Source organism: Echeneis naucrates, chromosome 16, assembly GCF_900963305.1.
Source record: "Echeneis naucrates chromosome 16, fEcheNa1.1, whole genome shotgun sequence".
NCBI lineage: Eukaryota > Metazoa > Chordata > Actinopteri > Carangiformes > Echeneidae > Echeneis > Echeneis naucrates.
In genome coordinates, this window is record NC_042526.1 from 13,376,479 (window position 1) to 13,391,557 (window position 15,079).

The following is a 15,079-nucleotide window of genomic DNA, read 5'->3' on the forward strand; positions in this document are numbered from 1 at the left end:
TCTCCCAGGGAGGCAGGGTGACAATAACCATCCATGATAATCATTCCCTGTCAGGCTTTAAGGAACCTGAAATTATGACGTACAGCCTACCTTGCGCCTCAGACTTCATTACAGTGCTGTCACTTTGAGTCGCCTTCGATGGCACGGTGCTCCACAGCCGGCTGCAGAACTGTGGCTGCCAAACCTCAGACTCACTCTCCTTCTGTCTAAGTGGCATGTTTACAGGATGTGTGCCCCCCCGCAGATAGATGTGGTGGAGGTTAACCTCCAGTCGCCTGCTCAGTGCCTCCCTTCCTCTATAGCATAGGAAAAGTCTCATGAGAGCATGTGCTGAATTGTTTACCGATGCAAAGGGAAAATATGACTGATCAAAGGCCACATGGTGACAACTGTCCCTCCTTCCACTGTGACAAATGGTAATGTAGAAATTAGAATTCAGCTGCATCTTCATACAAACAACCGGCTTGCCTCTTAACTTCAATTTCTATTATTACTCGCTTTAAATAAATGCTAACAAAGCACGTAGATTGTGCTAGAATGTGGCCCTCAAGCTGTAAGCATGTTTATAGCAGCCTGTTTGTCAGCCAAGGAGAGCTTCACCTCCAGACTGACCTCTGAACCTGCCATCCAGCGGAGAAGACATGAGCTGGCAGGCATTGCCAATGTCAGTGCCCAGAGCTAACTCCTTCTTTCTCAGTGCCTGACTCATTCATTGGCTTTGTGGCCCCTTCGCCTTGCCACCTCCAATCACAGAGCTCTGAATGACACATAGAGGAGGAAGTGGGCCCACTAACCACCCCTCCTGTTTCCTCTAACCTGCATAGCAACAGGCCGAATGAGCCTTTGTGGGAAAATGTAGTTTTCACTTCGTACCATAGAGAACATTAAATAAGGAAACACTTTTGATGTTTTGAATTGAGACAACAGTTGGTGGTCCCCTCTATTGCATACACTAATGTAGCAGGATGTGCCTCAGTTGGTTGTTCCTGGCCTTTTTAATTTCCTGCACATATGTGTTTTTATTATAGCTTTTATTTAGTCTTTATCTCTTCCTGTGGATTTTATTAAATTAACCTAACCGAAGGTATTTCGAGTTGTTTTGAACCACAATTGGCACTACAGAAACATGATATAGTCAGCTTGTGTCCCAGTATACACATGCACACCGCAATCAAAGCGGTGACACTGTACATTTTCTGTTGACTGAGCGGGATGGCTATCACATGTTGACAGCTGTTACCACTAACACACCATAACAGGCACCAATGTGGACAAATATAGAGGACGAAAGCAAATACCGGGCAGTTTGGACAAGGAGAGTGCCAAAGCAAATGAGCAAATTTTCATGAGGTAGTAAATTAATTCAAAACGTTTTTTGTTTTTTGATTTTGATTTTATTTTTTTATTCTTTTTTTTTGGCCCTAAGGATATTCACAGTTCTTTCTGCTGAGTCCAGTAAAGGCCAGTAAACCAAAACGGGGTTTGTTTACACAGAAAATTCCCCGGAGAATCTTTACAGTGAATGACCCTCCTTGAATAAGCTATACGGAGCATCCATATTCACAATGCTGTTTTCACAAATACATTCACATTGTATTTGTTAATATTTTAGCATCAATCAAGACATCTAAATATTATAGAATGAATTGTCTACTTCTTGAAAAACATTAGCCTTTGCAGGCCCAGATGAACAGCCACATTTTGAGTTTATCAGTGAAAGAACGAGTGACAGCAGTGCGGTCTGTGTGGCTTTTCTTGGGCAAAAGCTTTTGCATATAGTGTACACGCCACACAAACTGACTTGAGTGTCTTTCACTTCCTCTGTCGTAAACACCGTACAAAGCAAAGGGTTGTTTATAACATCAGATGTCTGGCCAAAGACATATTGGTTAAAACCTTAGAGAAACAAGGCATCAACTACATTTACATCTACATTTATTGCACGTTGCTGTACTTTATTTCATATCAAATAAAGAACCTTTAGATAATGATTCATGTCTAATTGTCACCAGACTCTCTTTAAACAGTCTGAGAATGTCTGCTTTATGTGTGTGTATTAGTTTTGTAAGGTCTGACATTAAGCCAGGAAAAAACTGCCTGTTTGCTATTTCCTTTTACAGTTTCCACAAAGCTTACCAGCTATGTTCCTTGCATGGTGTAAGAACTTGTCTTACCCATCAAAACAGAGAGCCAGCTAACAGCTTAATGCAGGCTTTTACAGCTGCCTTTTGTTGCGGCACCTTGACACCACTTCTCTTTAAAAGAGCATCTGCTGTTGCCGCCGTCCATGCCGTGTGATTGAAGTGTAGAATTAAGATTGGATTGCTGTTTATTTTCACCTTGCGTAATGTCACAGTTGGACAGACCAGGCACTTTTGGCCCTGAGCACTGGAACAATTCTGGAGCGCCATCACAGCCTGCCGGCCCCTAGGTGACTGTTTTCCCTCTTTCTGCTCAGCGACGTGGTTATGTGTTGCTCTGTGTATGTCTATAGGAGGCTGAAGGGCTTATTTGTTTTCCCCCTTGTTGCTCTTTGACTCGTTTCCCTTCAAACGTGTCTGAAACATTGTTATCTCCGGCCAGACGCCTTTTTCGCAGAGAGTTATTGAATCATGTCAGCTCTCCGTCCCCTGAGTTTCAAATGCAAGCTGTAGAAAAATTAGCCATCGCTTCCGCATGACGAGTGGGATCTATTAGTGTGCTCTCGCCCTGCAAAGCATGAGCATCCAGTGGGCCGCTGGGGACCAAGGCTGGCTGTACGCCCGTCTGCATCAGACTCCTGGGCATTAGACCAATGTTGCAGACAGGAGAAGCAGCCGGAGTCGCAGCAAGAATCGGGGTGGCTCATGCGATGAGTTCACACCCGAAGGGGCGAGGAAGGGCAGTGTGAGCACGAGGGCAGCCCAGCTCTGCTAAAGTCAGCCAGGGCTGACTCACACTGGTCACTTGACTGAGTGGCCACTTGTTTGTCTGCTTCTGCTTGTAGTTTCCAGACGTGTGTTAGCCAGAGTGAGTTTCACAATAAACTGTCCTATTCAAACTGCTGCAAGTGTCCTCGTACAGTATCTGTTCGCTTCTAAAGATGAAAATGTTACCTTTTGTAAACATTTGGAAATCTGGCCAGACTGCAGTTGGTTTTTTTTGTTGTTGTTTTTTTGTGTGTGTGTGTGTGTTTTTAAACACCTGATGTCAAAAGTTGATTCTTGAACAGAGAAAAATCTGTAATTCTGCTGTTTGTTTGTTGTTACACAGCACGTAGATTGAATCATGTGATTATAGTCCACAGGTCTCTCCACCTGCACACTGCGAATTTTTGTACACTTCACACTGCAATTTAAAATCAAAGGTGGACTTTTTGGGACGTTGCAGATTGTTTATTTGAAAACTAGCCTCTGATCTCTGATTAGGTCGCACAAAGACTTCAACTGTGGACGTGATACATCATCAATCTGAAGCTTTCTGAAAGGTTTTAAAATTCATACGAAAAACATCAACTCACTTCGTGAATTCATTTGTGTTTGAAATTTGTTTTTCTTCTACTTTTTGCATACATATGTTGTACACAGATCCCCCCTTGAAAAAGCGCTCTAGGTTTCATCGAGCCTACCCGTTTTAATAAAGGATCAACTAACTAACATTGAGGTCAAAGTGCCTCTATCCCGCTCTGGGCCACAGGCTTAGTCATGTTCTCAGGTCCAATCAGTGTGGCTGCTCCACACATTAGCATTCAAAATGTTTGTTGTAGTGTAAATTTTCATTCCGTGCCCGCAGAGGATAAAGTTTTAACCACCTTGTCGTGGATGTTGATGTAGCATGGCTGTAGGTCAGACACCAGTCTACACACATAATTATCCAGGGCTTGCCACCTCGGTGACCTTGGACAGCAACAGTCTGTTGGACCACGGGGTCTCCTTCTTCATCACCATTGTCACTATCAGTCCGCCATAAGCAGTGCTCCGTGTGAATTTAAATTACTGTTTTGCTCAATATTTCTTTCAGTGCTTTTATTTTTCAGTGATGATTTTTTTGTTTTGTCTTGTTTTGTTTCTTTTCGCAGGTATCTCAGTAACAAAGAAGACACACACCTGTGAGTACAAAGATTTCTTTTTTGCCCTGTTACTACTTCCCTACTTCCCATTTTTGTTGCACTTAAATGTTGAGTGGTTTAAATTCAACTCAATCAATCAATTATAAGATAAATTCTGTATTTAATGTGGAAAAATATCTTCATATCTCATATACAATAACGATATGAAGGTCCTCTTTTTGTGCCCCCTCCCCTTTCATTGCCTGTATCATGTTGTTGCCTTAGTGGTATTGTAATAAATCAGTACTTTCTTTCATTTATATCTGTACCATCTACTTTCACTAATGCATATTTCTCCATCTCCATCCTGGAGAGAATATGATGATAACCCCAGAGAGGAAATTAAAATGCTATGCAGACTTATGACTGCTTGATAATCATGCTCAGTGGAAGCAGATAGTGTGCTGAAGCACCTCTTTGTTTTCTGCAAGGCCTTGCAGCTGAACAACACGGATGTGGTGTTGTGTGGTGGTTTGTAACCTCTGAGGCTGCATTAACTACCAGTTTGTAGTCTTCAAGTTCAGATCATATCACTGAAATTGAAAGATGCAGGCACAGAATGTGACACATGTCTCACATGTGAGATGCAAAGCTTCTTTGTACACTACAACAATAGCGTACAGGCTGTGTCTTTTTTAACCATCTCTGCCTTTTCAATTTCAGTCTTCTCATGAAGAATTGATGAACAGCCAAACCTGTAGAAATCAATGATTTCCAAGAGATTTGTTCTGTATTTTGACACATGTGAAGTGCAATCGAAAAGGCGTGTTAAGATGTTGTGCAGTGTGTCTGTGTACATGTGTAGACTTGCATGTGTGTGATCATGCCCCACTGTTTGAATGGAGGAAACTAGCCCTGAAGGCTATCCTTTCCCTCTGATCACTCTGATGAAACTTGTGGAGAGGGAAGGCCAGAGGGCTTTGCTGTAAGAGCGGTCGGAGTGTTTCAGATTGCGAGAGGCTGCATCTCGCCCTGTAAAACACCCCGGCTCCTTCTTACATCAGACAGCAGGGCAAAGGATATGATCTCCCACGCTAGACATCTCTACCTTACTCAAACAGCACCGTCAAAACAGCAGCACAATTGTGTGTTTAGCTATTTGCTTTTCTGAAGGGGGTATGGTTTTTTTTTTTGGTTGGCCGTGTGTGTTTGTGTGCGTGAATGGCCACGTTATCTTTAAGGTAGAGCAGAAATGCTTTGACCCACCATCTTAATTAGTGCAGCACTAAGCACCTCCACACCGGAGGGGGGCTCAAATCAAAGAGCATGATTTAGGAGTCTTGGGTTCAAAGCCCTGGGCAGAGACTGGACTATGCTGTCTCAATTCAGTGAGAAATATTCAAATCTTGTCCATGTGAGGAAATCAAAGTAAAGCCCCCTTAACAAGTAGTTGGTTGGTGTGCCCCACAGACAGGAAGCGGCTATAGAATCTCGTCAGAGCTGTGGGTACACGAAGTAGTTCAAGGGCCAGTTAATGGTCATTGAGGATGTGGAGGGAAGGTCTTTTTCTGAGAAGCCGGGTGATTATATGGCTGCTGGAGTAATAATGAGGGAGATCACTCTGCCCTGCATGGGTATAGTCAGGCGATGGATCCATTTCTATTCGCAGAATGAAAACATTGGCTCCCCCACCACCAAAGTCCACACTGCTGCCTGTAATGTGATCTTAGCAGTGTTGCTTGTATGTCTATGCATGTGCAAATGGGCTTGCGTGTGTATGCTCGTGCGTACGTGTGTTTCGAAAGTCTTCCCAGTCCAGCCTAGACCACAGGGACGGGCCATGTCTCTGACTAACTCCCCACTCTGCCTGAGTGATCAAACTGCTGGAAGCTCCCCGCCATGCCAGTCCCCTCATCAATATAAATTACAGGGACAGCTGTTCACTGGCAGACTCCTCTCCTCTCCTCTCTTCTCCTTTCCTCTCCTCTCATCTCCTCTCATCTATCTCCCTCTTCTATCCACTGAACTGGTCCAATCATTGAACCATCCAAAGGTGATCTATTCTAGATGAAAACAGATACTTTTATCATTGTGCCAATGACTGTGATGACCTCTTATGTAGATTTAATGTTGAAGGCAGCTAGCCTTGCTTGCTCTCTGTCTCCCCCTCTTTCTTCACTCTCCATAAGGGGCAGCCCCTCACTGGCACATTCTTATGCCACAACACTATAATTCTCAGCAAGAAGTCAACTGTGGTTTTCCTGTACATTTCCCTGACATTTTACATCTGCTTTTTGGACTTTCCGTGGCAAGAGATCTCTCAAATGTCTCATGCCAAAAAGAGATGAAAAGTTTTGTATTGTAGTTCTTTGTTAGTTTTTTTTTTTTTTTTTTTTTAATGGTGGACAAAAACAATGTGTCGTCACAAGCTCCTAAGATGAGTTTCTGTTTCAGCCTGTTGAGAGAAATGGTGTGGAGCGGAGGATCAGATGCAGCAGCTCATTACACTGAGATTAGACGTCTCACCTCTAATCTAACATCAGCAGTCTGGGCCTCTGTCTCACAGCTCGGATAGCAGAGAGCTAGCAAACACACACATACAGTTCATGTAGCCAGGATGCTCTTCCACGAACAGAGCAGATCTCCTGATTACCTCGAGCTAATCCTCTCTCTCTTCTGCAGCTGTAGATTCACGACATACTGAGCGTCTGCTGACTGTTCAGACTGTGATACCCAACAAACAAAGACACTGAGCATTTTGAAAGATTAGACAAAACATACAAGATAAATTGCTAGTATACAATAATGCCTAACACTTACTAATATTATCAAAAACTATGTTCTCACAATTCACCATAGAGCTGAATTAGCACCTATGACAGTAAAACTAAAATACTGGAAAAGCACAAAGGAACTAGTCACCATTATCAATAATAATAATTCTGAGATTGCATTTTATTTCATTATATTTCATGGATCTTAACCTTATTCTGAAAATCATCTTTAATGTGTGGTATGCATATGAATGCATGTGTCTCATATTTGGGAATATAGTGGCCAGGGGGAGGCAGTAGTACAAATTTAAGTCTGGGAAAGAAGGAGGAGAAACAGACAAGGCTTCCTCTCCACAGTCTTACAGATATGCTGTAGAGAGTCCCAGATTTTTCACACTATATTTATCTCCATTCTGGTGACATACTCCTTACACTGATTGAGAAACATGGCCTGGCTGCTGCATCTTCATTTATTTGCTAGCAGCTTGCGCTGAGTTCCTCTCATCAGAGATCTGCACTCACACAGTAATAGTACAGCCGATCTGTCTTAAAGAAACCAGATGATTTAGAATCGTCTGCACTGTTGTAGAAAAACAGAGTTCAAAGTTACAGTGAAATTATACTCACTCAGAGTTATGAAGCAAGAGATTGTAGATTTCATGCCTTTGTGCATTTGAAATTTCTTTCATAAAAGCTGTCTGGTGTGTGTTTGGGAAAAATATGCTAACAGCATTATTAATCCCAATAATGCTTTCTGCGCTCACATGCCACGATGACAGCTTTTAGCACTTTGAGGCATTTTCTTTACCTCTAAATGACAGCAGATTTCTGAATTGCACGATTCCAGTGCATTGGCTCTCTGAGTTGAGGTGTTTTCACTTAATCAAACATGAGATTTATGGTCCTTAATAGTGCTGTACATCGCCAATTTAGGAGAATAATATGTCCCAGTTGCTGTCTAATTTTGCTTGGCAACAGGCGCACTCCTGTGGAATCGCCCAGGGCAGTGTGAGTTGTCTCTGCATAGCTCAGTGTTCCATGCTCAGTGGTTGTTTGAAGGTATTTCATCACATTGTTGCCTTGATTCAGCTCTGTGGGGATTTGTTAGTTGCACTCATGTGGGAAGTGCATCCAGTACATTGTTAAGCTAGGGCTGCTAATGAAGATCAGCCAGCCAGAGTCCCTTGAGCTACGCGGTGAAAGATAGTCTAGTGAGACGCTCAGCATAGACATAGTGGAGCAGGACGAACACACACACCAGGACACACAGACGCAGAAGAATCATCGTCACAAAGCATACAACACTGAACTGTGCTGTAGTGTATTAGAAAAAGAAACACAATACAGAAGCACCTACAGCAGAAATACGTTATGCTCTGTTGTTCTCGCAAACACTATTCAAATACTGTATAATTGGTATTATTACGTTTAAATGTCAGGTGAGCAACATTGCAATTATTTTGTTGTTGCTGCCTCTTTTTTTTTTCCCGAATCAGAATTGACAGTACAGGGCCCCACTAAGCACAGCTGTTCTTTCTGTGGAAAGTTATTTGATTCTCAGCATGGCACTAGGACTCGTTTCCTCTTCTCTCAGAGCAACATTAAACTTGTCACTTAAATTGACACAATCTTTTTCTCCGTCTGTACTGTAGGTTACGTTTCATCTGACTGTTTGTTCCACAAAAAGAGTATTTTCTTTCTGGACATTTGGGTTTAATCCATAATAGAAAGGTTTTTTTTTTTTTTTCTTTCTTCTTCTTCTTTTTTTTTTTTTTTTTGCAGAAATAGGTCAGTGTAATCACAACAGTGAGGGATGGACAGTCACTCTAAAAGGGAAATCAATAGAGCTATCTATTTGTCATAAACCAGGCCAGCATGATTTTTCTCCATTTTTCCTCTCCCACCATACTTTTCCCTCTCCAACACAATATGGCAGGCACTCATTTTTCACGACAGCATTATGTCTACCATTTCACAAAATTGCAAATAGCCTTTGAAAATGCACTTTCTTTGCATAAGTTTCTGTGGCTAAGGACGCTTCTTTTTGTCGTTTCCTGGGAGCCCACTGTGTTTTATATGGAGGAAAATAGTGAGGGGAACGGCAGGGGTGAGCACCAGCTTTTTGTGGGGCTGGGGGTACGCTGCTTTTGTTGCCTCTTAATCTGGTTCTTCTCTTGGTGCTGCCTCTTTCAAAGAGTGTTAGCGAAAGCGAAGAGAGGCTTCGTCAGCTTTTCCTCACCCTTTCCCTTTTGTGTTTCACCCAACACTAAAAGGCCCTGTCTTGAGGTGTTGTCAGACCAGAAAACAAGAATAACTGACAAGAACACAATGCTTGGATGGGCCAAGCCAAAGTAAGTGGCCCCATCTGCTGCGGGTGATTTCTTTTCTGCCGGCTGTCTGCCGCCTCAGGTGAGAGGGGCTCGGGAGTGAGGGCTGTGCTGAGATGGTGGCATCTGCCAGGTGAAGCATTTGGCGTGGCTGGGAGGGCACGGCCAGCCTCACGCTCGCTGCGGCGAAACAGTCAGCCAGGATTTGCACGAGCGCAGGCTATCCGTCACTCATCAGGTTTCCGATGCCTCATCACTTTCCCATGGTGTACACACATTCAGCGCAGGACAAGAGTGTCAGAGTGTAATGAAAGCTTTGATTCATGGAGGGCGACAAAGGCGGAGGTCATGGAGCTCCTCCAGATATGATCCTGACTGATGCTGATGGGGAAGCTTTAAGAAGGGGGCCATAATTAAATATCTTTGCGCTGACATCAAGTTCCTCTCTCGCAGCCGTAAACCCAATGACTGTCTTCTCATGATCAGATCATTCAGTATGGTGTGTACCCCACCAGCATTAAAAAAGTCTAGCGTAAGTATTTTCTCAGAAATGAAAATTTTGCAGCATGATCATGCATGAATAAAGGCAGCGCAAATTAACATTTCAGATAAAAATTGCAAAATTTTTCAGAAGAACATCGTTGAATAAACCATCCAACGAATAAGATGTCCCCAAATATATCGTTCTTTTAAAACATCTTGTGAGCACCACCAAGATGAAAATCAAATTATTGCAACGTATCAAAGAAAAAAAGTATGTCAGGACAGAAACAAAAAAGTACGGTTTGTACATTGAACATCACGTGTTTACTGAAACTGAATTAGATCAATTTGAATCTGGAATGAATTTTTTTTTCTAACAAATAATGTCATTCTATGCAAACAGTAAAGTAAAAGAAAAAAAAGTTACATCCACAGAGAAGAAAGCAGAAGTGCTCAGAGAGGGCTGTCGGTGATATTATACATTGACATTTGTGCTGATCGCATTGTGCGCATTTTGTTGAATCTGCTTTATTAGAGAAAAGCTGTTTTTTCCCTGTTGCTATTAATTTGTGTTTCTCTGGGTGCGCATTGCGAGAACAGAAGGACGCGGTTAACCCATTGTGAAGTTGGCCATCATCATTAAGATTCTACAGATAACAGGCATGCGGTTTTCTACTGCTCAGCATTATAGGATCTCAGACATCAAAGGCAGGTTTTCATTCTACTGTGTCTGCAGCAGTGTGAAGACGAAGAAGGGGGAAAAAAAAAAAACAGAAGAAGAGTTATGGAGTCAGGAAAATAAGGCAGACTGGGAGAAGAGAGGAGAGGATGTATACGCATACCTGCGCTTGAGTCAGGTGACATAATGCTATCTAATGTGTTGGCTGCCACGGAGGGTCCCTCCTGCATAGTTAGCTCCCTGCTAAATTGGCGTCCTCTCTGATTAAGTGGCACAGTGCTTAATAATGCTGTGGGTGACTGTAGGTTGGTTCACTTTAAAGATCAACTTCATTTCTCACCATGGTCATTAAAGTGCAGGTCTGCGTAATTCAAATCAATTCACTTATGTGTGTGTGTGTGTGTGTGTGTGTGTGTGTTTTTTTTTGTTTTTGTTTTTTTTTTTACCTTGAACACCATTGTCAGCTCCTGCTTTCATGTAGTCTCCATTTTATATCTAGTAAATGTAAAGGTGCTGTCAGTGATATCTGCTTTGTGCAAATCATGTAATACCATTGCTGGTTCTATTACACAGATATCACAATGAAGTTCCTCATAATTCAGATTACTTTCTCTTTCAGCATGGTGCCATTATGCTTTTGCCATTACATCAGAGTGAGCTGTTCAACAGTGAGAGTGGTGAATGTACAAGAGAGAGAAATGTGCTGTTCTCCAGTATTGTGCTGGATTACAGAATCAAGGTCGACTCACAAGACACAGAGCAGCATTATCCCTTAATCCTGTGTTTTGGTTTCAAATAGCCTTTTTACACCTAATCTTCACAAGTAAAATGACAAACATGAATACTGAGGTAGGTATTTAAATGTGCATTACCTGCAATGTTAAGGTCAAAGGCTTATGACTAACTTACAGTGGCTCTGTGTTTTGTGAAAGAACAGATGATCATGTGTTTGCCTCTTATTTTGTTGCAGCTGTATTACAGAAGACTAAGGAGTCTTGTGATGAAATACCCTCGGGTGCTTTCAGATGGATAAGTCTGGGAACTTTCATCCAATCTAAGAGTTGTTTCTTGTTTGTTTTTCTTTTTTCTTTTTTTTTACTATTTAGACTGTAGTATCTTTGAATGAGATACTATTTCCCTCTCACTTGTACCTCTCACCAAGTATTATTTGGCCTGCTGTTCTTGGTCGCTGGGAGGACAAGCTTCACTGAGTCGAGAGGTGCTCGCTGTATACCAGTTACGGTACAGAGGCAGGGTCTTCCTGTCCGTCAGGCTCAGTTGTGGAAGAGCTGGAGGAAACTTAAAGGTGCTGTGAAAGACTAAAAGTGGGCCAGTCGCTGCTGCCTCCTGTTGACCTACCTTGTTCAGAGGGTCCAGGTACAGACTGATGACAGGACTCCTCCTCAGCGGACCACATTACTAATGTGTGAGGGTGCAAGAGGAGCACACCCAGTGATGAATCACTCCCCTGCACCCGTGGCATCCTCATAAGTCAAGACTAAAAGTGTTGAGAGTGCGCTCAGTAAAAGAGCTCCTTCGCACTGTCCACAATAGAGAAACCCCATCCAGGCCCGATGGAAGACAGGAAGGGGGAAGGCTAAGTGGTGCACGACGCGCATAGCCTCAAGATCTCCCTCAATCTTGAGGAAAACATTAGTCCCCAGGGTGGTCACTTGTTTTTATAAAACTCATGGTACTTTGGAAAAGTTACTTTCATGCTTGAATAGAGCCAGTTTTTAATAAATGAGACTAATCTACATTGGTTGATGTGAACTGCCTCTCTGGACCAACAGTATTACCTGAAGTCACAGGGAGAACATTAAATATATGTTAGTTTAAGCTAAAGCAGTTTTCTTCTGAGGGTTTCAGCGCTGAGCAGCCACAGGAAAGGGCACAGCCTCATTATTCACTTTGGTGTTTCAGGAGAGAGAATAATGGCCAAATGGTTCAGTCTAAAAGCTGAGCAAACAAGGAGTAATTTGGAAGTTTTAAAATAGATTTTTTTTTTTTTTTAATCTAGGAAAAACTTTACCGATGCAGATCTTTTACATCATGCTCGGTGTCACGTCTCTGTTTTCTTCTTTACTTCTAGCCTTAAGCCAGAAGGTTAACTATTTTAGATTACACACCACCCCTCCCCCCAGAGCTGATGTCGGGCTATATTGGTGATGTTTGGGGAGTGTGTAAGTTTGACGCTAGGTAATACATCACACACACCGGGGGGTCTCCCTGGTATGCTCCTCAATAATGAAGTTCATTCGTTAACTTCTCCCTCAAAGGCCAACTTCCCCTGCTGCCCTTTTCAACAGCCAGTGCAACTCTACACAAGTCAACGTACCAACAGCAAGAAAAAAAAAACAAAAAAAAACAAAACACATCATCATGCTTTTCCCCTTGACAAGCTCAGTGGCTGCCTTTGCAGGGCATGAAGAATAAGCAGGACCATTACCAATCCCTCATGCCTGGTTATAGCCGTAATTATCACAGGGAGAATGACCTGCTCTGTTTGGTTTGCCGTAGAGGGGCCGCGCCTTCCTAATCACCTCCTCCTTCCCTCCTGTCGCCTTCATGCCACGGAGATGGAGCTGGTTTTGGGGGAGTCTTGCCAGTTCATTAGAATTCACAGGGTTCCACCTCCCTGCCTTGCCAGGCTAAGCCTCTCACACAGGCTGCCATGCCTGCGATAATCTCCCCTCCTCGTTCACTTTTGCTCCCTCTCTCTCTCTCCCTCTCTCTCCTATCTATCTTCCTATCCCTTTCCTTTCTTTCCCCAAGGGCAGCCGCACACAGAAAAGATGCAGTACAATTCATTGTTAAATCTGATTTCTATTGATCTATTGAAAATTTGTTCTGTGAGTTATGATAGCACCGCGGCAGTGCAGGAGATTTCTCTTAACCACTGCCTTTTCATCTGATAAACCAAATAAATATCCACTGTTGAGAAACTTTCAAAATAAAATGTTTTTCGCGACATTGTCTAGTGTGCAGATGCCGAACTCTTTTTATCGCTGCTGAAATAGTCTGGCTTTCCATAAGCTGGCAAATAGCGCCCGACAACTCAACAGCCACTGAACAAAATGGCAACTGAAGTGTTTAGTGCTTAACGTGTTCACAGCCTCTTTACACCGTCTCACACATACCTGCTCGGGGTCATTCAATCTGAAGCAGACATGCAAGTCTGCCCTAAATGACGTGAGGCTTGGTCACTCCGTGGAGGACAGATTGACTTTGCTGCCAGGCTGTGGTATTTCGAAAACATTTTGATTCAATTGATTTGGAAATACCAGACACATAAAAAAAAGATTTAAATTTAGCTCTATAAATAACCGTGGGAGTAAAACAAAAGGCTATAGCCTTGTCAGCCATTCGCTATAAGCACCGTGTTGTTGATTCAGATGACATGACAGCTGACAGGTGTACACTTCACCTGTGTAGGAATGATACGCTTTCATATTTCTTCCTTTTGACCCCACTGTTCTATAAATATTGTGTTTGTGTGTATGTGAATTCGGTGACAGACTGATAACGAGAAAATAGTGCTGAGCTGGCCGTGGGGCTGCTGTTTAGGGCAGTGTGTACAGCCACTAACAGAGTCATCTCATCAGAGTGTAATCATAAAAATAGTAAAAAATAAATAAATAAAGCACAAGGCTTGTGTACATCTGCTACGTTGCTTGAATAGACATACTGTGCTGCTCCATGGAAAATCCTTCAGCTGTAATGAGGTAACAGCATTTCCTGTAGCGGTAATAAACACTGTAATAACACATTATACCACAGCATCGACACGCCGTAGCTTTTTAAACCCTTGCTCCTCTTATTTAAACTTTTAAATGCAACCCTCTGCAGTCCCCTGGACATAACCCAATAGTGGCCTCTATTTTCGCAGAAATAGATATTCTCTTTGTTGTCTTGGTGATTTATTGAAGTCTTCCCCATAAGTGGAAGCCCCCAGGAAATTGCCTGGAATGGCCCTAAATTGGTTTATGATTGTTTGGTGTGGGCTGGTGCTGTTATGGCTCTAATATTATGCCCTCCACTCCTTGGCATCTATATTAAATTGATCTGTATTGTTTTCATGGAGCGCCTGTTGGAGCTTGTTAATTCTACCACTCCTTTGGGCTGGTGGGGCACTTACAAACACCCAGGTAGCTTTCTGGTAGATAATAAGCCTCAGATCTCTGAAATAGTTCAGAACTGTTTATCCTGTGGGGTCAAAGGCTGGAGAGGGCAACAGCGTGCACACTGTTGTGCCCTCGGTCTTGGAGGCCAGTCCAGGGTTGTAAGAGTTAATGTGGATCAGCTGCATGGTGAGTCTGTGCGTAGAATGGCTACTGACAGACTGCTAATGAGGCCATTATCAGCTCTGGTCCTCTCCTCTCCTCCAGGGGCACCAGTGGATGCTCTGCATCTCATCTCAATTGAATTCCATTCCACAGGGCTTGTTTACAGTAAATACGTTTGCTTGAATTAATCCGAAAGGAGTGTAAGACGAATAGCTGGACAAGCAGAAATGTAGTGTGTTGAGCCTGGTTGAGAACCTCTACGCTATCACAGTTTCTGTTTTGTTCTCAGGAGCATAAGAAGGATTGCCTTCAAATGATTCCACTGAGAGCTTCTCATCACCACATTAATGCCCAAAAACGTTTGACCACGAGTATTTCAATCAATGCTCTAATGAACAAGTATTGGCATCGTATCGGCATACTGTCGCCGGTAATGTGGAACAGTCAAGGGAGAGTGTGGCAGAGATCAAATGAAACAGCTTTGCAGGAAACATCTATCCTTA

The 15,079-nt window shown here is 42.8% G+C and overlaps 1 protein-coding gene across 1 annotated transcript in view; it reads left to right on the forward strand.

Annotated features, from left to right (window-relative positions):
* roraa (RAR-related orphan receptor A, paralog a) overlaps positions 1–15,079 on the forward strand; it is a 171,390-nt gene that overhangs the window by 111,977 nt on the left and 44,334 nt on the right. Inside the window, exon 2 of the mRNA XM_029523868.1 lies at positions 4,058–4,087. Within this exon, the coding sequence (XP_029379728.1) occupies positions 4,058–4,087 (30 nt within the window). The remainder of the gene's footprint in view (positions 1–4,057; positions 4,088–15,079) is intronic.